The sequence below is a fragment of the Candoia aspera genome, chromosome 7 (assembly GCF_035149785.1).
Source record: "Candoia aspera isolate rCanAsp1 chromosome 7, rCanAsp1.hap2, whole genome shotgun sequence".
In the NCBI taxonomy this organism is placed as follows: domain Eukaryota; kingdom Metazoa; phylum Chordata; class Lepidosauria; order Squamata; family Boidae; genus Candoia; species Candoia aspera.
In genome coordinates this window covers 67,838,186-67,866,135 of record NC_086159.1, presented here as the reverse complement: position 1 = coordinate 67,866,135, position 27,950 = coordinate 67,838,186, and the positions used below count along the sequence as shown (strand labels likewise).

General features: G+C 37.9%; 1 protein-coding gene across 1 annotated transcript in view; it reads right to left on the bottom strand.

Moving 5' to 3' along the window:
• The window catches only part of LRRK2 (leucine rich repeat kinase 2), an 84,581-nt gene that overhangs the window by 26,779 nt on the left and 29,852 nt on the right, over positions 1 to 27,950 (bottom strand). Inside the window, exons 14-31 of the mRNA XM_063307982.1 lie at positions 26,853 to 26,974; positions 25,811 to 25,955; positions 23,573 to 23,712; positions 22,793 to 22,921; positions 22,494 to 22,664; positions 21,352 to 21,610; positions 20,123 to 20,302; positions 19,171 to 19,283; positions 18,115 to 18,184; positions 16,950 to 17,170; positions 16,384 to 16,634; positions 13,685 to 13,833; positions 11,414 to 11,507; positions 9,346 to 9,532; positions 7,242 to 7,423; positions 4,655 to 4,884; positions 2,521 to 2,648; positions 1,911 to 2,129 (exon numbers count right to left, since the gene is read on the bottom strand). Coding sequence (XP_063164052.1) covers positions 1,911 to 2,129; positions 2,521 to 2,648; positions 4,655 to 4,884; positions 7,242 to 7,423; positions 9,346 to 9,532; positions 11,414 to 11,507; positions 13,685 to 13,833; positions 16,384 to 16,634; positions 16,950 to 17,170; positions 18,115 to 18,184; positions 19,171 to 19,283; positions 20,123 to 20,302; positions 21,352 to 21,610; positions 22,494 to 22,664; positions 22,793 to 22,921; positions 23,573 to 23,712; positions 25,811 to 25,955; positions 26,853 to 26,974 — 2,990 coding nt within the window. The remainder of the gene's footprint in view (positions 1 to 1,910; positions 2,130 to 2,520; positions 2,649 to 4,654; positions 4,885 to 7,241; positions 7,424 to 9,345; positions 9,533 to 11,413; positions 11,508 to 13,684; positions 13,834 to 16,383; positions 16,635 to 16,949; positions 17,171 to 18,114; positions 18,185 to 19,170; positions 19,284 to 20,122; positions 20,303 to 21,351; positions 21,611 to 22,493; positions 22,665 to 22,792; positions 22,922 to 23,572; positions 23,713 to 25,810; positions 25,956 to 26,852; positions 26,975 to 27,950) is intronic.

Genomic DNA, 27,950 nt, shown 5'->3' with positions numbered 1-27,950 from the left:
GGTACTATCAAAGCTGCATGTTATATACAGCTCTCCCAAAGATACTGGAAAGCAATGATGTCCCATACCACAGTAGCTGCCACTGTCAAAGCAGTTAGAAAGGTAAGTGAATTACAATAATGAGGAAGAGAATTTTGAGATTGGCAAGTACATAGGTGGGGCAAAGGACTAATAGGAGAAGTTTGAAGGTTGCTATATTTGCCATACAGTCAGCACTGTAATGTTAGTATTTAGTAGTGCAGATAGACAAAATTAAGGATCACTATTTAACACTTTATAGACAGTACTCTCTGTAATAAGCCACGACATCAAAATGACCCATGCATCACGATGCAAACAACATGATTATGTAATTATGACATGATGTCTGATTCAACTACGTAAGTTGCATCAATTGCATGATGACATCACGATGCATGTGCTGCCTCTTTCTTGCCTATGCTCATAGGACAATCAGAGAATTAGCAGGCTATGGGACTGCACTACTCCCTCTTTTCTGTTTATACTCCTGTTTGCAAATCCCAAACCATCCTCTACTGCTGTTAATCAGGGATAAAGCAGTACTGATATTATTATGGGGGCAAGAGGGAAGAATGGATATGTTTAAAGATACTAGGAAGAATATAATGCCAATTCCCTTAATTATAGTTCAAGATAACCCATGCACTGATGATAACTTAAAAGTATATCAGATTGTATTATGTAGGAAAAGGAAGAAAGCTGAAAGTATCTTACTTTAGGGAAGCTAACACATCAGCATTCATTCATTTAGAATATGTATGTGTTATCACTCCTTTAACGGCTTTGGGCAGCTTATAAAATTACAGAGAAACAAGCAATCTATAATCTAAACTCTAGACTGTAAAAATTTTTCAGGCCATGTATAGCATTTTTACAGGTGTCAATGTCCAACCAAGTTAACACACTTGCTATAAAGCTGGATTGTTATAGCATTCTTCTATTATCTGATATTTATGTCAATTGTGAAATGCTAATTAGCAGTATTTCTCCTGCTCCCCCATCTCCCAAATATCTTGGGTTAACTGTTTCCCACTTCACTGGAATAGATATAGCTTGTTCATCCATTTACTCCTTCCTTCCATCCATCCATATCCCACATTTCTATTTGATCAAGTACTCAGAAATAAGACACTTCTAAAAATGAGAGGATATTACCACTGACTTTTTAAAAATAATCTCTCAAGACCACCCATGTGGTATCATACATTATTTAGAAATCTGGCTTCATTTTTTTCCCTCTGACTGCTTAACTTAGATGATATAATGCTAAGGTGAATAACCTGGATATTTCCTGCAGGTGGCCTTTGCCAGACAAAGTAGAACTAAAAAAGGCCTTTGAAGGCAGGCAGGCAGGCAAATATAGATTACAAAAGGAGCAACTGAGAGAACAGAACCATCCTGAATAAAGGCAGGGAATGACATGAAAAGATGCAGACCTTGTATATTCTCTGCCTTCCTGAACAGTGAAGAGATTAAGCCATTGAGAAGGATCAGGCATTCAAACTAAGCCATAAGGTAGATTATTTGGTTTTAGTTTAGTGTGCCATGTAAACCCAGCTATTGTGTCTTCTAAACTATGATTCATGACTTTAGAATGAGGTGTGAATCTGGTCAGCTGTAGTTTGGTCAACAAACTATTGTTAAATAAGCCATATCTTCTGCCGTGGGGAACCCAGCCACCGTGTAGATGTTTTCTTTGAGCCATCTGGGAGAAACGAAATCCTTATTTATGACATTAAAGAACTGCACTTAAAATTATGCAGTAACTTCTCTGATTGCTAATAGAACAAGATTTGATACAAATATGAAGGCCTGAGAACATGCAGCTTTAACAGAATGTATCAACAGTTTACGTGGTTATACATCTATATTAAAGTGAAATCGCTTACTTTGAAATTCAGACTTTCTTTTATGATGATTTGTCGAAGTTTAGTCATAGTCTCAGATTCTTCTGTCGCATTCACAAAATGATAGTCGTGGATTTTGGGAAATCCCCTCTGATTCATCAGTTCCTTGGCGATTTTACTGATGCAAACTCTACGCTGTTTCTCATTAGAAATGTCTAAATGAGTACCGATGAGAATCACAGGTGACAATGATGCTCGGGCCTATAAAGCAGGATTTGCAAAATCTTCAATTAAGGCTCTTATCCAATAACCATCCTCTTATTTGCAGTTGGTTTTATTCCACCTTATCATCAGTCCTAGCCACCTTGGAATCAGGATTCCACTTTAGATTTGTCATGCAGTTTAGAGTTCTCACAAATCACTGTGCCATCTTTAGGCAACGTGGGAAGTAGGGTCTCAGTTACTTAAGCAAAAGAAGTCATCTGTTTGCATCTTTTTCTATTTATTTCTGCACTTTTTTAGTTCGTCTCTTTTTTTAGTTTTCCTTTAATCTTTTTCCCATCTTTTCATGTTTTATCTATACTTTGAAAATATAATAAAGTTTGTTTGTTTATATATATATATGTATATATATATATAGTAAGTATGTTACCTTGATGTTGAACAGCCATGGTTTCATAGCATCCACTTCTGACTCTCCTTTGCTAACGTCATAAACAGCAAGGTATAGAGCTCGCTGAGTCATAAAATGGGGGTGAGCGCTATAGAATTCCTCCTGACCTAAAGAACAGCGAATGCAACAGTAATTGGCAGATGCTATGCGTGCCCATGCATGCCCTACACGACCTCCAATTCTCACAAAACTGAGAAGAAAATTTAACCATAGTTTAAATCATTTTAGGCTACCATCAGAAACAACAAAATGTTAGTTTATGAAGGAATAGTTTGTTTTCAAATTTTTGCTCACGCACATTCTGTGTCTACACACACACAGACATACTAGGAAACGTTTAAAACCAAATGTCTCACAAGGTTTGGACGTTTAGAAAAATAACCTGAACCGTGTTCCCTTATTTCCATGCAGATATATGCTAGATCTAAAGACAGACTGCAGATTTCCTTCCTCTATAGCAATTCACACCGCAATATATTTCTACAGCTGCAAAGTAGTCTGTACATTTCACAGTAGAATCAACTCGAAGTTAAAGGAGAAACTGACTGGTTTTCTTGTGAGCACATATTCATTCTTGGGACCCTGGAAATTACCTTTAAAACTAAGTTAATAGTCAATTACTCATAAATACTAAGCCAGATACAGTCCATCTATTAAAGCTGCCTTTCCTTATATTTTTCAATGGCTTCTTGAATTTTCCATATCATAAATTAATTCATTAACATTCATATATGTTAGTTCAGATTACCAGGAATTTATGCATTTTATGATTATTTCAATGAACCACTGAAATGTGAGAGTTCCATGGTGAGAGTTCAAGTCATCCTCAAATCACTCTCAAAACATGCTAACTTCCATGGATACATCCGGATAGTTTTCTTGGCAACAGAAGTAGTTTGCCACAGCCTTTTTCTAGGATATTATCTGACCTCCCAGTCCATCCCATAGCCCTTGGAAATTCTGAGAATTTCTTCTCCAAGTACGAAGCAAGCCCGACCTGCTTAGCTACCAAGTCCAAGTAAGGTCAGCCTGAGCTACCGCCTAATGCTCAGATTTACATCTGAAGTAACTACTAAGTATGCCTCTCCATCTTCCTGGGTTGTCCAATGGAGGGCCCAAATATGCAGTTACTAATTTTCAAATTCAGGAAATAGTTAGGCACTATGGACTGGATATATTCACATAAAGTTTTAAAAATATAATACCAACTAGAATAAAAAGAAAAATAAGCATAGTTGATCAATCATGAGCACATTTCTTCACCATATGTAACAGCAAGACACAGACAGAGATGGGAGTAATATCAATTCCTTTGCCCTCAATGTCACATGACCTTCTATCCTAGACAAAATGAATGAATTCAAAAGGCAGCAACTACGGAAGTTGCTCCACATTTATCTGAGCCAGAACACTAAAAGCACAGAGTCCTGAGTGTTTTCAAGTATTGAAGCACAGTGATGCACAATGCTACTCTCACTTCATATATTCATTCTGCATATATATGGATAGCTAAATGCTATCCAAAATGTCAGGGGAGGAGCAACTTTAAAGGCCATCATGGCATAGGCCAAGGTTACTTGAGGAACCGTCTCGTCCCAATTACATTGACCTGTCCCACCCAGTCCTGCAGGAAGGGCACGTTGTGGACCCTGTCGGTTAAAGAATTCCGACTGGTGGGGTCGAGGACAGCCTTTTCTGCCGTTGCCTCCGCCCTGTGGAACACCTTGCCCCCTGAGGTGAGGTTGGCCCCCATTCTTCCAGCCTTCCACAAGAGCGTCAAGACCTAGTTCTGCCAACGAGCTTGGGGATCCAAGAGTGGTAGGCAGCCCTGGGGGTGGTTGGTGGCTTAAGACGCTCTATCCGCCATTTAGTTTCCCTCTTTTATCTTCTATTTTTTTGTACTTTTTCTTTTTTTATAACGGTTTTATAATTTTTATTTGTAGGCCGCCCAGAGTCACTTTTATAGTGAGATGGGCAGTGTATAAATTTAATAATAAATAAAAATAAATAAATAAACTCAGCATGTCTATATGTCTACATACATGTTGCTGCTCCTAAATTCTGAACATAGCCTTTGCATTTGCCCAGTCTGACACCATGTGAGAGAGAATACCTGCAAAATCCCAGACATTTAAAATTATTTCTTTCTTTACTTTGCCCTTCAGTGGAATCTTCCAGTCATTCACATCAATTCCAATTGTAGGATTCTGAGTCCCCAAGTCTGGCCGCCTGCATTTCATTAGTTGTTGTAACAAGGTCGTTTTACCACTGCCAGTGTTTCCAACAATCATGAGCTTCATTCTATTATATGGGACAGCTTTCTTTAAACGCTGTTGAAGGAACCTGGCACAAGGGGATGGAAAGCCTTTTTAATTACAGAATCATTAAAAAAAAATAATCCTCCTCCACAGGAAAAAACAGCATGGAAAAAGCAAACCCATCCAAATATTACAATCACAACATTTCCATGTTGAAACATAAACGTTGTCACATTTTTGTTAGTAGCATTTTCAGCAAAGACAAAGACTTGACAAAGTTGCATTTAGATGTCGTGATTTAGTCATTTCATTATTACATAAATAAGCTCAGGTGAGCCTTAGGAGGATGGTTCCCTTGTCTTTTCTGGATCAGCTACAAAAGGAGTACAAAAGCTTTGTATTAGACCAGCCAGTTTAGAAATACACCTGAACTAGGATCAACAATAGTTAGGATTAACTATGGTTAGCTGAAATAAATCACAGCTTAAAGCAAATCTGCTTCAATTAAATAGGAACATGCAAAATGTTCCATGCACAGAATGAGCTATTTTGGAAAGCCCGTGTCCAAACCAAAATGTACATATTAGGCCCAGGCACTGACATGGAACATGCATGTTCTGGGGTTGGAGAGAACAAGGGAAAGGCATACCCATCAGTAATGGTGACATACAGTGGCTAAGGCATTTCCAAGATATGCTAGTTGGGTATTAAATGCAGCAGTTAAGAAGAAGGAAGGGAAGGAAGGCTCTGGGAAATTTTTAAAGTTTTATTGAGCACTACTATAGGAAGTATTATATACATAAAAGGAATAAATAGAAAAAAAAGGGGAAGAAAGAAAAAGAAATGTAATACAGTAAGTCTTTTAAAAAACTCAAGACACAAAGGACTCCAAGGTTTTGATATTTCACTACTTGATTTCAGTATAAAAGCACTGATCAGGCGTTTATACAATCCATTACATTATGTCTTAGACATTCCGAATTAAACCTAGACCATACAGAATCATATTGTCAGGCCCAGACCACATGGCATAGGACAGAGAGAAAGGCAAGGTGCACCAGCCTCACCCACAAGACCACTTTGGATTTTGTCTTGGCCAAAACCTAAAACAAGCAAAACAACCCACCTGAAACAGTTAGGCTGAACTTTGAAGCCTCATGTTTTCTCTGTTTACAAAAAAAAGCACAGCTTTGCACACACCCCTAGAACCAAGCATATGGGTTCATCATGGCTCAGTCAGATTCAAGCATAATATTAAGCTTGATCAAAAGCAGAAATGAAATTTTCTAAACTTCAGGGCTATAATTCACAGGAAAAGTAGAAATGCACTAACTAAACACATACTTTGGCATGTTGTTATTTATTGTTTTGTTTCATTGTTGTTCTAGCCACTTCGTTTGAAAGTAAAATATCTTTCAAAGGCTCAAAAACACTAAAAATTTTGTAATAGTCTCTTCATAAATTTAAAATTAAATGATATAAACTTTATTATTTAACAACAGCTCTTGTACTCAAAAATCAGTGCTTCTGGAAATGTAATGCTAAAAAGTCCTAGATCTTATGAAAAATTTATTAGCTTTCATTTAATAGAATATACAGTATACAGGAACAAAGACCAAAAAATGTTGTTTTGTTAGGAAGCAGTTTGTTCAAAGTATAGAATTTACATTACAATCTTTTGCATGTCTCTTAAAAATTAGACCTCACTGATTTCCACAGTTTACTCCAAAGTAAAAACATGTAAGTTTGTAGTCAAAAGATTTCAGAAGTTTCAGTTCTGCAATACTATACAAAATCAAAGACATCAGAAAAAGGATAATTACAAGTAATAAATCCTCTCCACTAAATCTTATATCATCCCAGGAAATGTTCGGCATTTTTCAATATAAGATCTAGTTTTAAATGAGCTCTCTACAAGCTGCTACTGCATACAAAGCAGTTTTCTGCATTATATCTTTTGGTTCACCTGTTAAGAGTCTTACAAGTATTTGAAATAATCACAGCAAAAAGTGACTATGTATTTTAATGCCCGTTTTCCTCATGCCTGTGAGACTATAGCCACAAACAGGTGTGAGTGAGGGACTCAAGATAGTCCAATGTTGTTGAAAAAATTAAGAAAACACAAAAATGCTTCAGGAAGGAAACCTTCAAAACAGACCTGTAATATTCAAGGGCAAGACAGTTGATAACTAGATGGAAAAAATTCCTAAAACTGGATGAAAGGAATAATGTATCAGTGAGTTGACAAGGAGGAAAAAGCACACAGAAAAATGAAAAAATGTAGAAAGAACCATTTCAAGGGACTTAACATTTCCTTATTTATACTGTGAAGCCTGCTTCAAACGTAGGTAAGTTAAGGATAGTTGGATAAACTAATTATTGGTGTTTTCCAGTGAAAATAGCCACCAAAAGCTATAGAAAGAATTGTAAAAAAAAACTCACCGGATAATATCCCTCGCTTTCCATCCCACATGTTTAAAATCTAAGTTAAGATGTAATCCTTCCAAAGGCAGGTCCCATATTTTCAACAACTTTCCCATTTCATCTGGAAAACATCTTAACTCTGGATTGTAACTAACATCAAAAGATGTCAAGTTATCAAGAAACCCAATTTCAGGAGGAATCTAGGCAAAGAAGAATATTGCATTTTTTCAGAATAGAACTGTTAATCTATCAGTTATAAGCATCAGTTAAATGCCAAGCTAATCAAATGTAGCTAATTATTCTATGCCAATCATTTCTTCTTTTTAATAGTGTTCATATTAACATTATATAAAATCAGCACACCATTTCTACACTGTTTATAGTTCATCATTCTTACAAAGAGTATAATAATTTACAACTTCTAAAAAGTAAAGGCTGTCCATCTTCCTGGCCATGTGAGTAGAGCTATGTTGGTTTATCTGTTGGGGGTTTTGCTTTACAGATTTCTTCTACATATTCTGTTAAGAATGATCTCTTTTGGATTTTTGCTTACAACTTTTTTTTAACGTAGAGTTTCTCTCTGCAATTTTCCCTAAGATAAGTAATTACTGGAAATTCCCCAAGAAACCTTTTTAAATGCAATTTAATCTGATGCTGTTCTTTGTTATAAAAAGTTCTTTCACGTACGTTTTTCTCCAGGGTAGCCTCTTTTTTTAATGGAATGATTCTTTTGGTACCAAGAGAAAGAACTCTCATTTTCAAATATGTCTCTCACAAAGAAAGGAAGGCGAGTAGTACTAGACAGAGAGCCAGTCTGGTATAGTGTAGTGGCTGTGGTGCTAGGCTAGAAATGTTCTAGCCCAGGGTTTCTCAACCAGGGTTCCGTGAGAGGTCACTAGGGGTTCCCTGGGAGATCACAATTTATTTTAAAAATTATTTCAAATTCGGGCAACTTCACATTAAAGAGGTAAATTTTATTATTTATTTTTAGTTGAAGAACATTGCTAATGCATATATACAGGCCTAGCCATGAAACGAATATAATAATTTTGTAACTTCTGACCTATATTTGAGCCTGAGTGTGCAGGGGGGGTCCCTGGAAGCCTGAAAAACATTTCAAGGGTTCCTCCAGGGTCAAAACGTTGAGAAAGGCTGTTCCAGTCCTTCCTTAGCGAAAGACAGCTGAGTGACTTTGGGCCAGCAACTCTCTGCCCAACCCATCTCACAGTGTTGTTGTGGGGAGAATAGGAGGTGGGAACATTAGGTATGTATGCTACCTTGAGTGGACCAAAAATAAAGATGGGCTGAAAAGCTAATAATAAACACAGGAAATTGTACTTAACTTTGGAGGTATCTGAAATCCAAAGGAATTAAATTTAATCAAGGAAATAGTACATGAATCCAAATGTTTTTCTTCTAATTATTTTGAGTTCTACAGTGGGTTCCATCCATTATTTAGGGATGAATTCTTCTAAGAAGCTTGCATCTAATTCCCTTCCTTCAGCATACTCTTCTACTAACTGTGTATCCCTACCACCACCAGCACCAACCCAGTATTACTGCCTTTTAATTCTTGTTGATGGATAAAGAATTGTTTCAGCATTCTGGGACACTTAGGTGTATGTTCTTTCTCCTTATCTGAAAGAGAAGTTTATTCTGGAGGCCCATGCGTCCCCTTCTCCACTATTATTATAAGGTCCATTCTGTATCCATAATGCCTCTGCACCCTTAATGGGTTCTTCTGAAGACTTATCTGCATGGTTGAGGTTTAGCAATAGTCTGACAGACCTTCCTCTCTGGCCTCTTGATCGTCTATTACAGCATAAGCTTTGTATTAAGACAGATGTGAAAATCAGACGTTTTCCCCATTTGCTTCTATGGTCAACACACTAGCTGTTATTTAGAGGGAGGCCATCCTGCTTCTCTATCTTAAAATAAATCAGGGCTGATTATTAAGTTTATTTACAGTCCCAGTCCAATACAATCAGGGTTGAAGGAATCTAATTTTCAGGGGAAAGCAATTGCTTCAGGCACTCCTGGAAGTATTTTGACCCAATGAAGAAAATTATGTATCAGTCCACAATAATAAAGTCAAAACGTTCAGTATCGTGTCATGCATTACCTCTTTTAATTTGTTGTTAGACAGGTGTAGCTTTTCGAGCCGAGACCATGAAAAAGCTTTTTCATTCAAGTCTAGAATGCTTATTTGATTATGGTTAAACAGCAGCTCTCTTAAATTGGAGGATTTCCAATCCACAGGCCCAGGTAATGTTACAATTTTATTGCTGCTTAAATCCACTGATCGCAAACTGGTAAAAAGAGACATGAACACAATTGCTACTAAATTAAAAGTTAATTTTTTTTAAAAAAAAGTTACATAACATTAAATGTTTGGGGAAACAGTTTTGGTTCTAGTTCCAGTTCTAGCTGTGGTTCTAGTTCTAGTTCTGGTTCTAGTTCCGGCTCTGGTTCTAGTTCCAGTTCCTGCTCTGGCTCCGGTTCTAGTTCTGGCTCTTGCTCTGGTTCTAGTTCCAGTTCCTGCTCTGGTACTAGCTCTAGTTCTGACTCTTGCTCTGGTTCTAGCTCTAGTTCCAGCTCTGGTTTTAGTTCTGGCTCCAGTTCCAGCTCTAGTTCTGGCTCTTGCTCTGGTTCTAGTTCCAGTTCCTGCTCTGGCTCTGGTTCTAGTTCTGACTCTTGCTCTGGTTCTAGTTCTAGTTCCAGCTCTGGTTTTAGTTCTGGCTCCAGTTCTAGCTCTAGTTCCAGCTCTAGTTCTGGCTCTTGCTCTGGTTCTAGTTCCAGTTCCTGCTCTGGTACTAGCTCTAGTTCTGACTCTTGCTCTGGTTCTAGCTCTAGTTCCAGCTCTGGTTTTAGTTCTGGCTCCAGTTCCAGCTCTAGTTCTGGCTCTTGCTCTGGTTCTAGTTCCAGTTCCTGCTCTGGTTCTAGCTCTAGTTCTGACTCTTGCTCTGGTTCTAGCTCTAGTTCCAGCTCTGGTTCTAGTTCTGGCTCCAGTTCTAGCTCTAGTTCCAGTTCTAGTTCTGGCTCTTGCTCTGGTTCTAGTTCCAGTTCCTGCTCTGGTTCTAGCTCTAGTTCTGACTCTTGCTCTGGTTCTAGCTCTAGTTCCAGCTCTGGTTCTAGTTCTGGCTCCAGTTCTAGCTCTAGTTCCAGTTCTAGTTCTGGCTCTTGCTCTGGTTCTAGTTCCAGTTCCTGCTCTGGTTCTAGCTCTAGTTCTGACTCTTGCTCTGGTTCTAGCTCTAGTTCCAGCTCTGGCTCTTGCTCTTATTCTAGCTATGGTTCTAGTTCCGGTTCTAGTTCTAGCTCTAGTTCTGGCTCTGGCTCCAGCTCTGGAGCCATTGAAATTGTTTAAAAAGGATGAAGTACAAACTCAAAACTATTTATAATAGGACTTCTTTTTTAAAATAAATATTTATCATGAACATTCATCCTGGAATAGACACTTCTTAGTTATTCTTTACCGAGACTGCAGGTCCCTATTCATTTTTGTTTCTACATTCTTAAGAAGGCCAGATACCAGTTACAATCTTTATGAGGATCGTATGTGATTCTGTCCAGATTAGAAAGGACAGGTGTATCTTAAGAATTCTGCATAAAATGTAGTTTCCAGAACAATCATTATGACAGTTAAAAGATTCTACCTCCTCTGCGGAAAAATAGCAACTGCTCAGATAGAAAGCAAGGGAGAGGAAAGCTATTTGAAAGCCATATGCAGCCCTCAACTGAGTTCTTAAGGAATTCAGATCGTTAAAGGAAGGAAGAGCATGGCCAGTGCAACTTTCTTTGCAAAAACAATAGCTGCATTTAATTTTCTGTGCTAAACCCAAGCTTATATTGGAGATGGACAGGAAAAGCGGGCAGGTCCAATATTCAGCCTCTGGTATCATCTGACTAGATGTTCCCCAAAATGAAATATACGGCTTTATAAACATTTGCCACCATTGATGATAAACTGTTCAGAACCAACTATATGCATTTGGGAGGTTTTTATTTTTAAAATAAACTTCCAAACAAAAGGATTCTGATTAAGAGATCTTTCATTAGTAATAAGAGACATGACAGGCATTTTTTTCCCCCAAGCAATGAATGCAGCGGATTTGTGGGATTACTGAAGGTCACCATGAATCTGAACAAGAACAGCAAATGCAAATTTTAACTTATATGGCCTAATAACTCACTGTGGTAGAAGAAGAATTGCTTTTGGAACATGAGAAAAAACATTCTGAGATAGTTTCAATGTAGTTATGTTAAATGGCAAGTCGGGTATGGTACCTAAAACATATATAAATGAACACATTACTTGGTTTGTAAAATTACTGAGTCAGAAGACAACCTAAGAATGCAGTTATCAAACATATATCCTATAGCACAGAATTTTTTCCCCTAAAAAAGACAAGCCTGCAGCAAGATCATATTTTACCTACCACCCAAATTTCTTATATAAAGAAATGGGTGAATGCTGAATGGGTCTGTTAAAAATAGATTAGCCATGTCCCATTACTGTGGTGCATGAGAAGAAAATTCACCATTGCAATATGTTCCCTTTATGAAATTTACATGGCAGAGAATCCATTTTCCCTTAGTCTGAAGAATCCAATTTTCCTAGCAACAATAAATGGAAGTTTGGGTGAAAGAACAGGGAGGTATCCTCAGAACAGAAGGGGTTCCTAGAAAGGGAAGCCACAGAAACTGTGACACTTACATGGAATAATATGTCAGATTGGCAGCATAAAATTAATTTCATTGAAGACTTTCACATGTTGAACTTAATGCCATTTCTAACACGTTTGGTATGTGTAAGTAGATTTGTGTTATTCAAAACAATTCCAAATGTTTTTGCAAAAGTTATAGCTCTTATTTTCAAAATACAAATAAATGGGGACTTGGTCCTTTCAGGTCATAAATTCCGACTTCCCGACTTCGGGTCATAAATTCCAATTATTAAAAGCTTTCTTGTTTTTCAGGCTGCTTTTAGACTTAATTTATAGTATTTCCTTGTGACCTGCTTTCTGAATGGTAAGCAAGGTAACTTACCTGATTTTAAAAATACACAAACTAGGAATGCAATAATCTCCAATTAAAAGCTACTATTGTTTGCTGTTAGCTGTTACAGATAAATACACTTCAGCTGGTGTATTGTACCAACATACCATGAATATTCGGTATTTTCCCTTGTCATTTTCCTGTACCAGGAGGGGAAATTCAGTGACCTTCCATGTCTTTGATCAACTCACATTTGGACTACAGGTAGTCCTTGTTTAGTGACCACAATGGGGACTGGCAACTTGATCATTAAGCAAAGCAGTTGCTAAGTGAAAATCACAATTTTACAATTTTACTTCAGCTTTCCTTTGCTTTACAGACCTGTGAAGGTTGTAAATGCAAGGATTGGTTGTAATGTTACTTTTTCATCACCATCGTAACTGCAGACAAGAACTACCTGTATTTCAATACATTCTATATGGGGCTGCCCTTGAAAACCGCTCAGCAGCTGCAGCTGGTCCAGAAAGCAGCAGATGTCATGAGTACTGATGGTGAGCAGGAGGGGGCCCCTATCCAGGGGGGAAAATGCATGCGTAGTACTGAGGAGTTAAGCAGCCATTCAAAGAGACACAGATCAGACCTGCCTTCACTTTTGGGGTTTATCTGTCTGGGTTTTTCCCACACTTCTTCAGGTTGTTAGGATTTTCTGTCTAATGTAGCAGTAATAAAACACTAGAGACCTATTCCTTGTCTCAGCGTGGTTCCTGACTGTTAGGACATCAGCACGGGTAATTATGGGCCTATCTTTTCAGGCCTGTATACTGTTCTGGGAACTGCACTGGTTGCCAGTTGGCTTCCAAGTGCAATTCAAAGTGTAGGTTATGACCTATAAAGCCCTTAATGGCATAGGGCCTTGTTACTTGAGAAGCCGTATGTATTCCATAGTTGCTGCTGTCCTATATGATCTGGCAGAGTTGGCATGCTCTAGGTCTCATCCATTAAGCAATGTAACCTCATGGGACCCAGGAAATGGGCCTTGCCATAGTGCCTGCCCTCTGGAATGACATCCCCCCCGAGATCTGTACAGCCCCCACCTCGACTTTATTTAGATGACGCTTTATAACCTGGCTGTTTTCCCAGGCCTTGGGAGTAGATAGTGGGCCCCTATAGGTTGTCCGGTCTGTAAGATGGCGGCTGCTTTCTCTGAACATACTTTTCGTATTAGTGCTTTGTGTGGACTGATTTAATTTTGCATATTGCATGCCACTCAAAGTTATAAAGTTATAACGGAGTTGGGTGGCTAATATATTTTAATAAAATAAAATAAAAAATAGATTTGAACTACCACCATTTAATATTGATTTTGCTAGCTAGGTTTCAGCAACATGTTGAGGTCTACATGTTTCCTAATTTTACCTCATTTGCTACCACGCTTAACACCACTCCATCTAGTACTACATACTCACCAAGTAAATTTGCCCCTGCGCTGAGCATTTCCAGTTTCAAACACTCCTTCAGAAATTCCTCTACCAAAAACGATATGCCATTCTTGCTAATGTTCAAAACTTTCAGTTCTTTCAAACATATTGGTGAGAATATACCTGAAAGTTTGTTACTAGGAGAAAAGGAAGGAAGAGAATTAAAGGAAGAACAAGACAACTATATTCTTACCGGCCAGATGCTGATTGCTAAATACCATCCTGCAGAACCTTTCTCCCATACCTGCCACCTACCTGTACAATTTATCGGGTACAATGACTAAAAGGAATGAAAAGCAGACTTAGACATACTAAAACTAAATGGGAATACTGACTGTCATATGAAGAAAAAGAAAACTAGGGGCTCTTCTTTCACCTTCTAAATCAATTGTCATAACAAAAAACAAGTCAGTATTAAGTTCTAATTGAGCTTTGCTCCCAGTGATGGTGATGGAGGATAGGCAGCTAAAATGACTATGGGGAGAAGGGGAACGGAATAAAGGGGGAAGGAACTTGATAGATTTTGATGACCTTGCAGTAGCCCAACAGCTAAGTTGCCCATTAATGGGCAAATCTGCATAAACCATGATATAACCTTATCTCCTCTTATCAATGAATTCCAAGGCCTTTACTCAAAAGTCAACTCAATCAAAGGGTGTTTATTCCTATGGGCACTTAAAACTGCACCCTACATTTCAATATGAATTTTATATTCATACTTTAATATATGCTACTATGATTAAAACAAATATGAAATGTTTCCATTCCACTGTCTCTTCCATCTTGTAAGAAAATAGTTCACTAGAGCAAGTCAGAAATAGAAGATTTCAGGTTATGTAGGTACAACCTCATTAAAAATACACACATTCTGGTACAAATACGGGTAAAACGTATTCAAGTCAAGCTCAACTTCTGGTGACTACATGAACACAACCATGTGGTTTTCTTGGCAGTGTTATGGATATGGTTTATCACTGCCTTCTTGCAGGATGTTTTCTCAACTTCCCAAAGTTTCCCATCCAACATAATCGAGGCCAATCCTGCTTAGCCTCCAAGATCAGCCATGCACTTCCCCCACCTGGGCAATTATAAATACCTCTTGTAATTGTACTCTGGGGCTATAATTTTTTTATTTTTAATTAGAAAATCATATAAACAAAAAGGTGCATAAAATGTGTATTAGTTTTGGGGGGGTGTTCTTAACTGTAAACTGCCAAGAAACTTTGGTTATCAGCACCATATAAAGACAAACAAAGGAACAAACAAACAATGGCAGTATTACTGTGGGTGGAGGGGTAGCTCAACTCTCCTCAACCAGTGGTTTTGTTTTGCAAAGGTGCTATGTACTCCCATACATGCCATGGCCTCAAACAGCTAGACACATAATTTACACATTTCCTGTAACCAAGAATGCAACTAATTTTAACCCTCAACAAGTAGAAGCTTTTGATGCAGTTCAAAGATCTGAACAGGAATTTGTTTAAATAGCAATGTATCTTCCCTTTATTGCAACATTCCCACAGTTCAGTAATCAATTCTGATAATACGGAGAGCAGAACCATACAGGTAGTCCTTGACTTATGACCACGATCAGGACTGGAAAACTTGTCATTAAGCAGTGTGGTCATTAAGTGAGGCATCAAGTGACCACACCTGATTTTACTACATTTTTGGCCACAGTTGTTAAGCGAATCACCATAGTTGTTAAGTGAATCCAGCTCCCCCATTGAATTTGCTTGTTGGAAACCAGCTGGGAAGGTTGCAAATGGCAATCAGGTGACCCTGGGACACTGCAACTGATGTAAATACATGCCAGTTGCCAAGTGCCCAAATTGTGATCACGTGACCGTGGAGACACCGTGGCAGTCTAAGTATGAGGACCAGTTGCAAGTCACTTTCCCCAGCACCATTGTAACTTCAAACCATCACTAAACGAATGGTCTTAAGTTGAGGGCTATCCATATTGTATAAAATGCTACTACAGGTAGTCCTCATTTAACGACCACAATAAGGACTGGAAAATTGGTTAAGCCGTGTGGTCATTAAGAGAGTCACTATGTGACCAGACCCGATTTTATGACCATTTCTATGATGGTTGTTATGCAAATCACTGCAGTCATTAAGCAAATCATGGGTCGTTAAGCAAATCACCATGGTCATTAAGCAAATCCAGCTTCCCCAATGGACATTTTTTGCAGGAAACTGGCAAAAAAGGTCACAAATTATGACCATGTGACTGCAGAAGCTGCAACTGGTTGTAAATGCGAGCTGGCTGCCAAGTGTTCGAATTGCAATCATGTGACCATGGGGATGGTGCGACGGTTTGCGATGGTCCTAAGTGCGAGTACAGGTCTTAAAGCACTTTTTCCGAGGCCATCATAACTTTGGACTGTCGTTAAACTAACGGTCATTAAGCGAAGACTACCTGTACCAGAATTCTGCTTATGAAAAAGAATGGTAGCACTCTGAAAGCTATACCAGTGAGTAAGACAGGACAGGAGAAAACGCCTGTAAGGTTATCTCCAAATACATATGAAAAGACAGGCAGAAGAAAGATGGTAGAATATAGAGTTGGATGCATTCATGCCACAGGATACTCTTAAACGCATGTTTTCCTCATCTTGCCATTCACTATTGATAGCAACTCTGAGGAAACATACATAAAAACCTCTGTGTGTCGTTCTCACCCTTCCAATATAAGATGCTCCAGCTTTATTAGAACGTTGGCAAGATATTCAGGAATGCTTGACAATTGGTTGTATGATAAATTCAGTAACTTTAGAGTTGGACAGGTAATGTTTGGATTGAAAGATAAGGATGGTCCAATATCATTTCGTGAAACATCGAGGTGAGCAATCTGAGGCATTTCCAAGAGATATTGTGGAAAAGATTTCAAACGGTTACTGTGTAGGTCGAGGTATGTCAAACATTTCAAGGTCTAAAAGAAAAAGTTATGATAAATAAGCATATGTAATAAATTATGACAGAGTAAATATATGGATAAGGTGATAAAAAACAGCTTGTTTTAGGTATCACTTAAAAGTGATATACGTATCTGGGAAGATGCAAAAATCCAGTAAAATATGTTACACGATTCTCTCAAGGAACTCCTCTAAAAAACATAATGGATTCCCCAGTTTTACCATAACCTAGTGAGACAGGATAGACTAGGGGTCCCCAAACTCTTCAGCCCATTGACCCCTACTATTTTCAGATTCCGTAATCCTCCTCTTCTGACATTATGGAGACTCACCTCACAGAGTTGTTTTGGAATGCAAGAAAGCTCATTTTGATGCAGCTCTAATTTCTCCAGAGGTTCCAAATGAGTAAGTAAACAAGAACTTTGACTGATGGGATCTATATTCTCCAGCTCATTTGACGACAGGTCAAGTGACTTAATACATTCTCTGTCAGACACCAGTGAAGAGAAACTGTCCGAGCCCTTCATGTTTGATTGGAATTTAGATGTGCCTTCTATTTTAAAATAAATAAATGAAGAAAAATTCAATTTTATTAGCAACATCTGTTGCACTGGTTTTATCCATTATTGGCTAGCAGTATCATACACTTAAAGGGACGCGGTGGCGCTGCGGGTTAAACCGCTGAGCTGTCGATCGGAAGGTCGGCGGTTCGAAACCGCGCGGCGGGGTGAGCTCCCGTTGCTCGTCCCAGCTCCTGCTCACCTAGCAGTTCGAAAACATGCAAATGTGAGTAGATCAATAGGTACCGCTTCGGCGGGAAGGTAACGGCGTTCCGTGAGTCATGCTGGCCACATGACCCGGAAGTGTCTATGACAACGCCGGCTCCAAGGCTTAGAAACGGAGATGAGCACCGCCCCCTAGAGTCGGATTCGACTGGACTTTACGTCAAGGGAAACCTTTACCTTTACCTTTTATCATACACTTAAAAACTTTTTGATTGAATGCCTGAAAAAGTTAACTAATGTAAAAGTCTAACATTTGCCTTAAGATACTGAGAATAAATAACACTTTCATGCATTTAAATATTTGCAAGTGGGACTAAGAAATAAAGGGGTTAAGAAGTAAACAATCTAAATCATAAATTACGGTGTGCAAACCATAGTATATGAGTTTGCTCACCACATTAAGTGAAAACCAAACCACATTAAATTTATATGAACCCAATAATATTATATTATTGTTATATTATATTATATTATATTATATTATATTATATTATATTATATTATATTATATTATAACAGTAACAGTAACAGTAACAGTAACAGTAACAGTAACAGTAACAGTAATAGTAAAACTATTGGCCATCTTGCTCATATAGTATTCTGGACCATAAAAGCTTCATTTTTTTTAAAACTATTTTTTATCAGGTATGTTTTCGTAAGATACATTAGAGTACACTTTAAACTTTAAAATCTGTTGTAATTTTCCACTTACTATATGATTCTTCAGAAGACACAATTTTTCTTCTTTGGCTCCTTAATGGTTCGTAAGATGATCCAGGTCCCTGAACAATGCCAAAAATCAAAATCTGGACTTCTGAACACATTTTAAGGATATTCTACATTCAAGACATGATTCCTCAATTGCAAAGACCTCTTCAGCTTCTAAACCTGTGCTCCAACTCATTCAGCTGAGTGGATATTTTTTTTTCCTCCCCAGCTGAAGAGGATACCACTGACAAAAGGAAGACAGACATGAATACTGGGCACTTTGAAACTGGAGGGCAGATATTCTAATATGCATACAAATGGTTCTCTTATGAAACACCATGCCTGCAGTTCAAATAAGAAGCCATTTCTAATGTCACAGTTATTTCTTTTATTTATTATTTAAATTTATATCACCACCCATCTCCCCCAACGGGGGACTCCACACGTCCACACGATTCAGCTATAAAGCCCAGTTATTGCATAGCTATTCTACTGATATATGCTGCATGCTGTACTAGTTCCATATGCTATGGAGACAGGAGAAAAATACTGGTTTACTTTATCACATACAGATGCACTTTTTAATACACGTAGTCCTTGATTATCAACGATAATTGGAACTGGGAACTCCATTGCTAAGCAATGCAGTTGTAAAGCGCAATGTCATGTGACTGCATCAACTTACAACGGCAGTTCCAGCAGTCCCAGTTGCCATCATTAGGCAAATCCCACACAGTCGCAGCATCCCGCGTTCACATGACTGCCATTTGTGACCTCCTGCCAGCTTCCCCATTGACTTTGCTTGTCAGAAACTGGCAATGAAGGTTGCAGATGGTGATCACATGACAACAGGAAGCTGCAATGTCTACTTGCAAGCCGGTTGCTGAGCCCCTGAATCACGATCACATGATCACAGGGATGCTGCAATGGCTACAACTATGAAGACTCATCATAAGTCCCCCTTATTCAGTGCCATCATAACTTTGAATGGTTGCTGAACTAGTGGTTGTTAAATGAGGACTACCTGTACAATTCTAACCATTTAAAGTATTTGTCTCACCACAGATCTGGAATGCCTTTGAAGGGGAGGAGAATAGGTCTGAAGGGGTTTCTGGAGATCTGCAGCTGCCACAGAGTAAGATTTTTGCTTCACAAGAAATGAACTTTCACTCCCTGGGACAAAAAAAAAACCAATTAAAATAAATTACATATATATGTACATAACAGGGAAATTAAAGAAACTTAAAAAAACCCACACCAAACTCCAACTAACAACAACAATCCACACGGCAGAAATGTAGAACGTTACAGCCCAAAAATATACTGTAGCCCCAAATCAATTTATTTATAAAAAATAAAATTAGCTCTCATGATAACATGAATAGTTAACACTTACAATTATATGTGATGATCTGAAGGTTTTAAACTTTTTTTTAGAAATCTATCTAATATTAAACTATCAGGAAATGTAGTTAAAAGTGAAAAGCTAACGTGCATATAGCAGGAGCTGCATCTTCTTACCTCTTTCTGTAAAGCACCCTACTAAAAGTTTACTATGACTTCTTTGCTCCTACTAAAGAAAATCAGACAGCATAGGGTAAGTGCAGAAAATATAAATTTATCACCCGCCGTCTAAGTCAGTCCTTGTTATGCAATACAGAATTACTTGCTGGATCTTACTTATAAATTCTGAGTCGCAGTGATGTTAGTTAAAACAATAATTCGTTCTCCCTTTTCCATAATGCACAGAACAGACCAAAAAAGAATGAATATGACATTGTGTATTCCAACTAGGCGATAATGGCAGAGATAACATTATCCTATTTAATATTTTAAAAAATATGCTGTAGAGAACTTCAGATTCCCACATGTCCTTCTGATTTATTTCTCTATAGACACACCTTTCCCATGCTTATACACCCAACAGAGTGTGCTCTTGTCTATATTTTTATATACATGTGCTAATGTATCAACAGAGTGATAGATCTGTTCATTTCATTAAGCAAATGTACCTTCGCTCTCTACATCACTCAGACAGAAAACATTGTCAACTAAAGGGTCAGGCAGGATTGTCCACTCGTCACATTTTTCCATTTCATCGTCATGGCTATTTATGTTAGATCTTGGCTGATCTTCGTAACTACTTGTCCTCTGATACCGAAGGACCATTACGGCCAACGCAGAACCTGGATCTAATGTACAAGGAAGAAATGTAATACTATTTCACAAATACTGGCCAGAGTACACAGTCTATACAACGTGTTCAGAGCCATAAATATTTTGAACATACATGCAGTGTTTACATAATTAGATTATTTTAATTAGCCATACTTAGTCATGGTTTTTTTATCTTGGAAAGCTTTGATTACCTGCTTCAAAACAATCCACAGTAGTAAAACTATGGACTGAAGTTTTTGTCTTAATAGCATACTTTATTCTGAAGCTGGTACACACTGCTTTCCAGTTTGGGACCATTCTGCAGCTGGTTGAACAGAAAGAAAAAAAGAACTGCATGCAGAGCAAAAAGGCTTGTTATATTCAGGTATGTTAAGTAAGCTATGATAATCCAAACTGGATCAGTATGAACAAATGAAAAGTACTTACAAATTGAGAGAACAGAAAAACAGTCTCTCACATTTAAAAACAAAAGCAATTCTGGATTTTACAAGTCGATATACGAAAGAGGAAGTCAGTAATAATTCACATTATCAACTAAGGTTAAATTACCTTAATTATGACCTCCTCTTTTCTAGCCTGGTGCCTGCCAAACATATTGAACTATAAATGCCAAAATGGTATGCCAACATTGCTAAGAATCTCCAAAGCGGCACCATGCTGGGAAAGGCTACTGCAGAGTAAATGTATGGGACTAGTTCCAGAATTCCACAAATAAGGAAGAGGCTGCAAGCTCCTTGCTTCCTGACAGCCCCTCCCTCTTACATCAGGGTTAACAAAACAACTACTGGCACCAATATAAATCAAAGCATGGCATAACAAACCACCATTATACATCTTCACATGGCCAAGAAGGTTACCTTTCTATATGAAGGGTTCTGGGAAGAACCCAACCTACCCTGTCTAATAATAAAATACTCAGAATTCCCAGAATATAGTTATATCAACTTAGTGGCCCATGAAAGATCCCATGGCTTAGCCTGTTCAGCAGTTAGCTCTGAATTAGCGAAGAGGTGGCTTGTCTGCTACACGTTTTAATATTAATATCCATTCTACAAACACATACTGGTTTGCTTCCTGAAGGATGCAGGTTTATTTGGAAACAAGGGGACCAGCCAAGAAGGTTCAATTCTACCAATACCAAAGCCTCCCAGACATATGCTGCTATTGGCGACGTCCAGGCTAAGTTTTTTTAAAAGCAGGCTAATGATTTCACTGTCTCCTTTCTTGATGCTGACTGTTAAAGCATTCCGAACATCCTGTTCGCGGGCACCACTGTTCAGCAGTAGCTCTACCAATTTTGGGTTGCTTCCTTTCTCACATACCTACGACGGGAGAAAGAAGAATTATTTTAGTAAGTGGTGGGAATTCCTCTCAATAGAGTCTTTGAAGCAGATCCGTGTGGATTATTCTACAGCCATGCTTAACACAATCTATGGTTTAGTGAAATGTGGGGAAAAAAGCAGAATGCTAGGGGGACAGAAATGGAATGTTTGAAATTCTATTTTTATACCTGATGGCACTCATACCTAGATAGGATGCTTGACATATTATATTTGAGGGGTGGGGGAAAATAACCAGACCTCTTCCTCCAGATCTTGGGCTAGGGTGATTGTCAAGCCCCTTTATGTTTGTTCTATGTGGAAGAGGGTTTTATTGTTCCCTATGGGTGACTATTGTTCTTTTCTGATACTATGTTCTTTCTTGCCTTTTTAATTTATAAAGCTACCCAGAGTTGTTCTGGAGTTGGGTGGTCCTAGAAATGTGTCAAATTAATAAATTTTTTAAAAAAAAACGTTTTTGAAAGGGCAACTTGGACTTAAAAACTGAGAGTTTTCTGCTCAATATAGTCAAAGCCTGGATTTTTCACACTGAGATAAATTATAACATTGTTTGTTTGGATCTGGCATAGCAGGATGTGAAAATACAGCCATTGTATTCTGTAAACCTTGCTTTATGTTTCAGCATTGACTGTGGACCAGGTCAATGGATTATTCACCAAATCATGGCTTAAAAAAGTCACTCTCTGAGTGAGATGGGTGGTGACTAAATTTGATAAATAAATAAATACAATCTTGCTAAATATATTGGATTAATCATAAAGTTATTCTTGCCTTTTTAAGTGCAGGTATAAATCTTTCAAACCAATGCATTAAAACATGTAATTTTATGTTTTAGCAAGTTTACTTGAGCTTTTGACTTACGTACTTGATAAATTAAAGACTTCGCTTTTGTCCTTTTATTCACATCCGCTCCCAGCAACAGCAAACATTCTGCCATAATGGCATTGTGTTCATCACAGGCCTTCTCCAACATCAGGTTTTTTAAAGCATCATGTTCAGCTATTTTCGCAAAGCATTTACAACAAAGATTTTGAAACTACAATGGAAATGACAGATGATTGAAACTTCGGTGAACACCTTCCCAAGACTGGTAAAATAAATGAGTTGAGGGGCTGGGACATGGTCAGAAGACACAAATGAGGAAACACTGAAGATGTGCATTACCTGCTGATCTCTTTGATCATTAAAACACAAGGACAATTGGTAGAAAATAGACGTGTCAAATGATTCCTTTATGAGCAGCTTTGCAAACCAAGGTGATGGGTCAAGTATTGTTAAAATAATATGAAATCCCTACAATTAAATGAAAATGTGACATCAGCTCAAACATACCATTAATTTAATAAATCAGGAATAAAGTGCTTGAATCTGAAACATTCGTAGTTCCTAGCAGCCCTCATTATTGAGTGAAATCACTTTGGTCATCTTACAACACAGTCTATTCAGAGAAGAAACCTGCTGAGTACAAAGGACCCCACTCCAAACAACAAACTGGAATCCTGCACAGTTTCATCCTGAAAGCTTCTTTGAAACAATAATCTATGCTTTGTGTCTAAGGCAGGACTAGAACTCATGGTTTCCCTGTTTCTAGTCTGGTGCCTTACCCACTATGCCAAACTGGATCCCTAACATATATACTGTAATGCATATAAAATTGGAACCGCCATTTAAGAGGAAGACAAGGGCAGAATGCAGTAGAAAGGAAACTGAACTTGAATGAGACAAGGATAATCTGGATGATAAAAGAAAGGGAGTATGACAGGAATTTATTTGTAAGATTTAAAGCAAACGAGACCCATAAAATTTTTTAATTTTGTGCTTTGGTTATGCCAGCAGTAAGGCACATACATTCTTTTGGTTCAACGGAGGAGAAAAAACAAATATCTGAATTTAACTTTCCCCAAAGAAGCTTCCTGTCCAAGCAGGTATTGCATCTGTATGTACCTGAGCCTGTATTTCAACAACTTCCTTAAATCGTCGTAAGGCTGAAACCAAGAGAGGTGCCAGGACATGGACAACTGCAATACTCAAGTTCTTTCTTGATATCAAGGATCCCAGAAGATTTAAACCCAAACATTGTATTTCTAGAAAGAAAAGAAGGTCAGGAATATTACAATGGAAATATTTTTCAAGCACAAAATATTTGCTGTTTCTTCTTAACAGCATGTCTGAGCTAATTGTTATCTGTGTGTATTTTATGTGTATATTTTGTTAATACAAAGCATTGCTCCAGCAAAGTGTATTTCCTATATTATATATACAAAAAGAAACACAACTAGACAGAATATGTCTTGTTATGTTTCTTTTTGTACATATAATAAAGGAAATATACTTTACTGGAGCAATGCTTTATTTCTCCACTTATTGTCATGAGTAAGGATGGCGAGCAGGGGGCTCCCTTCCAGACTGTTAAGCGCATGCGTAGCACTGAGGAATTGGTGAGCCATTCCAAGAGGCACAGATTGGGACCGCCTTAACCTGCGGGGTTTATATGGCTGGGTTTTCCCACGCTTGTTCAGTTTGTTAGGATTGCTGTTATATATTAGCAATAAAACATTAGAGAACAGTTCCCTGTCTCAGAGTGTTTCCTGGGAGTCAGGACACTTATAGCTTAATTTCTGGAAGAAGTCAACATGCCAATATATTGAAGTTGAATTTATGACTTTTCTTAAGAAAAAGAAAATGATCAGGAAAATTTTATTTAATCCAAAGTTCTGGGTTTGATACTATATGGTGCTCAGTTGTATACTTTTAAGGAGTCTCCCAGTTCAGAAGCAAATGAATCCAAATTCTTGAGAATCTTACTCCGAGTTCCTTATTCAACTACCAATGCCCTAACACGACTAGAATTAGGCTGCATTTCCTTTGGGACCTGACTGAGATTTTGTTGTCTTAATTTCTGGCTGGAGTAAGTCTAACTGGAGAACTTCCTTAGTTCATCTCACCTTGCTAAGACGACAAATTAATGACGATTTGTTATACTGGGGTCTTACCTTGTCAACACTACCTGCTTTGTGACTTGATGAAACCCTGGCTGAACTAAAGCAGGGGATTTGGCATCTAGATATCCAAAATGACAGAGCCAAAGGCTCCCATCGCCTTTATAGCACATTCGCTCCTCCTCCTTGGTCTGTCCCTAGATATTTCTGTAACGTCTTATATGCTCCACATAGGAGACTATTTACTTCGGACCAAATTGGGGTGCTCTCTATTAGGGCAACACTCAGTAGATATGTAAGCCTCCCATATGATAGCCAAACAGACTTGGAAGTAGAAACTGTCTTACATGTGCTATTAAAATGTCCATTGCCCACCTAATGACAATCAAGTTTAATACTTCCAACTGTTAATAACTCTAATTGCCATTGTGACCAGGAGGCTGTTACCCTTCTCCTCTTCAGAAACCTCTAAGAAGGTTGCAAAATTCTTACCAAGTGGTTAGAAACCATCTGGTTCCTCCCTCATGCTATTGTTAGCTGCTAATTCCTTTGGATTTTCTTGCCATTTTAAATGTCTTTTTATAGTTATTGTACTGTATGCTGGTCTTTTATGGTGTTTGGTCTTGGACTGTAAATAAACTTTGATTGATTATATTTAATGTCATTAACACACATTTCTATTTTCACAGGTAACCTTAAACCACAGGTTAGCACTACATGTACTGAGTTAGAGAGAGCCAGAGGAAAGACCCCTGGCTGCACATATTCCCCTTCCCCTCCTTTGCTAGCACTGGAGTCATCTTCAAAGAATCTTGGTTTGTCACATTGTCAGGACCAACTCTGATCTGTAACTAATGTTCTGAAGTTAGCTCATTTAGTGAACCAGAGTTTGTTTTAAATCCATGATAGCTCTTGGTACAACAGCAAAAAATAGGATTCTACTTGAATTAAATGCTACAAAATTCCTTTCCCAGATGTGTGGAGGAATGAGAAATGTGAGGAACTCAAATTTTGCTGGAAATAACCAACAACAAGTCATACACATAGGTCTAAAATATGGCTAAGCATTGCACGCAAACATTCTAGATCAGCCTTCTGGAATGTGGATATTCATCGTATGCGTCATGGCAATTACAGAGAATTCTGGGAGTTGGCTCACACATCTGCAGATTGTCCAGGTTGATGAAAGATTGGTTCAATGACCCGACATTTTCAGATTCAAAATAAATGATTTTCTGCTTACCTTGATCATCAGGATACATCTGTAGTGTGTGGAGCACAGTATCTGTCATCCCTTGTTGTGTTAGCATTTCTAACGCACCACAACATTCTATTACAGAGGAAAGTATTTGCAATCCACCTCTCTGAATTCCAGGATTTCCAATAAACTAGAAGCAAGGAAAGCAAATGGTTATATAGTGAATCCTTGATTTATTGAACCATGATGCAATGGACTTCTCATGGAATGGACCAATTTTATGCACCAATTAACGTCATGTGTGCCATTATACAAATCACAAGTATTCTCCAATTTAACAGATGTTTGTTAATAACAGATGTTCTCTTCCCCCCAATTACACCATTAAATGGTTTCACTATACTGTATATATTGAATAGCAGAAACAAGAAAGTAATTTGATATTTATTTTTACCGATGTGAACAAGAACAGAATGCGATGGAGAACACTGATTTTAAAAAAAAAGGGAGGAGTCTATTGTTCAGGATGAATTCTTCAACAATTGGGCGGCTGTTTACAATCTTGCCTTGCTGTATAACGTTCCTTCAGCATCAGTGCAAGCAGCTAACTACTGGCAAAATCAAGGCATTCCGCACTTTAGAATTAAAAGAGCCTTGCACACTGGCCAATGAAGTCTTTTAACTTCCTTCAGAACTTGAGTTCTGCTTGTGAAAAGTGCACAGAAGCCATTTGAAGCAAAGCTGAGAATTCCAACTGATAGAGTAGCATTATTAAATCCCAATAGCAAGTGACTTCTGTAGACAAGGAGGTGATTAAATGAGCATGTTGCCATATAGTTGAATAACTCCCGTATCAGTGCACAAGGTGACATAAAACCAATTTTAGAGATCTTAAGACATGGACCAAATATTCCAACTTCAGCAAAATTAGGATTAGGCATTTCATTCATGTAAAGTGACTTTTTTCAGTGAGGAATATGGAATTCAATCCTTATTTAGTTCTTATAACCAGCTTGTAGTATTTAAAAAGTTATGTAATAATGCATGTTGTATAGGATAAAACAGACATAAAATAAACAAGCCCTACCATGTTGAGAGCATCAAGGACAAGTGAATGAGCCCCTTCCAGCAAACACTGATTTTTAATAATTTTGAACTTTAATGCCAGTTCAGCATCTCCCGAATGAGCTTGTTGATTTTTTAGTACTCCTGCAACATACAGAAACACTTAATTTGTAAAAGCAATTACTGTAATTAAAAGGTGTGTGTGTGTGTGTCTGTGTGTGTGTACACAGACACAAAGTTTTAGTTTCATAGTTCTAAATCTTATGAAATATTAACATAAAGGAGCTCTTTGGAATGAATTCTTAATTATTCAGTACTATTAAACAGATTTCTAACCCATGTTTTGTGGCGGGGGGGCGTCTCAAAGAAGGTTGCCGGACAATCATTTGGTGTTTATGAATGGATTTATGAAATTAGCATAGGAAAAAAGTGAACTGCACCACCAGCTATAACAAACCAAAAATACTTTTGGCTACATTTCTCCCCTAAATTTTTTAAAAAGTATCCTGTGATTCAGTAATGAGAAGAGTCATGGTAAGTACTTATTAAATTAGAAAGGAGAAATAGATACATTTATTAAAGTGCTACCATGCTAAAAATGCAGGGTAGATAGAAACTCTTATTGCAAATAAATTACCACCAGTGATTTCTGTTTAATTTGTTCCATGCTGGGAAAACTGCTTATTTGTATACCAGATGATGGCAAACTACAGTTTGGTGATAAAACAGATGAGAAGTTTGATCTTAACCATGCTTAATTATAAATGTCCCACTGTGTTCAACAGAATATGCATTCAAATGAACGTTCTTATGGCTTCTGTTCTATAAACACTGTTCCAAGTCATTCCGAATAAACAGTGGGACTTATTTTCAGCAAATCAACACAGGAACAGGTTTTATGTTGTTGTGGTTGAAACAGATTTTCAGCCTGATTTTTTATACACACATGCACATGCACACACATATATCTGAGGGTAAGGTGAAGCAAAGCAACCTGCACATCACGTACTTCCCCTGACAAATATACACACAAATATACACAGACAAATGGTTACAAACAGAAAACACACTGGTTACACATATACTTGTATAGACTTGAAAACTGCACATACTTGTGCCC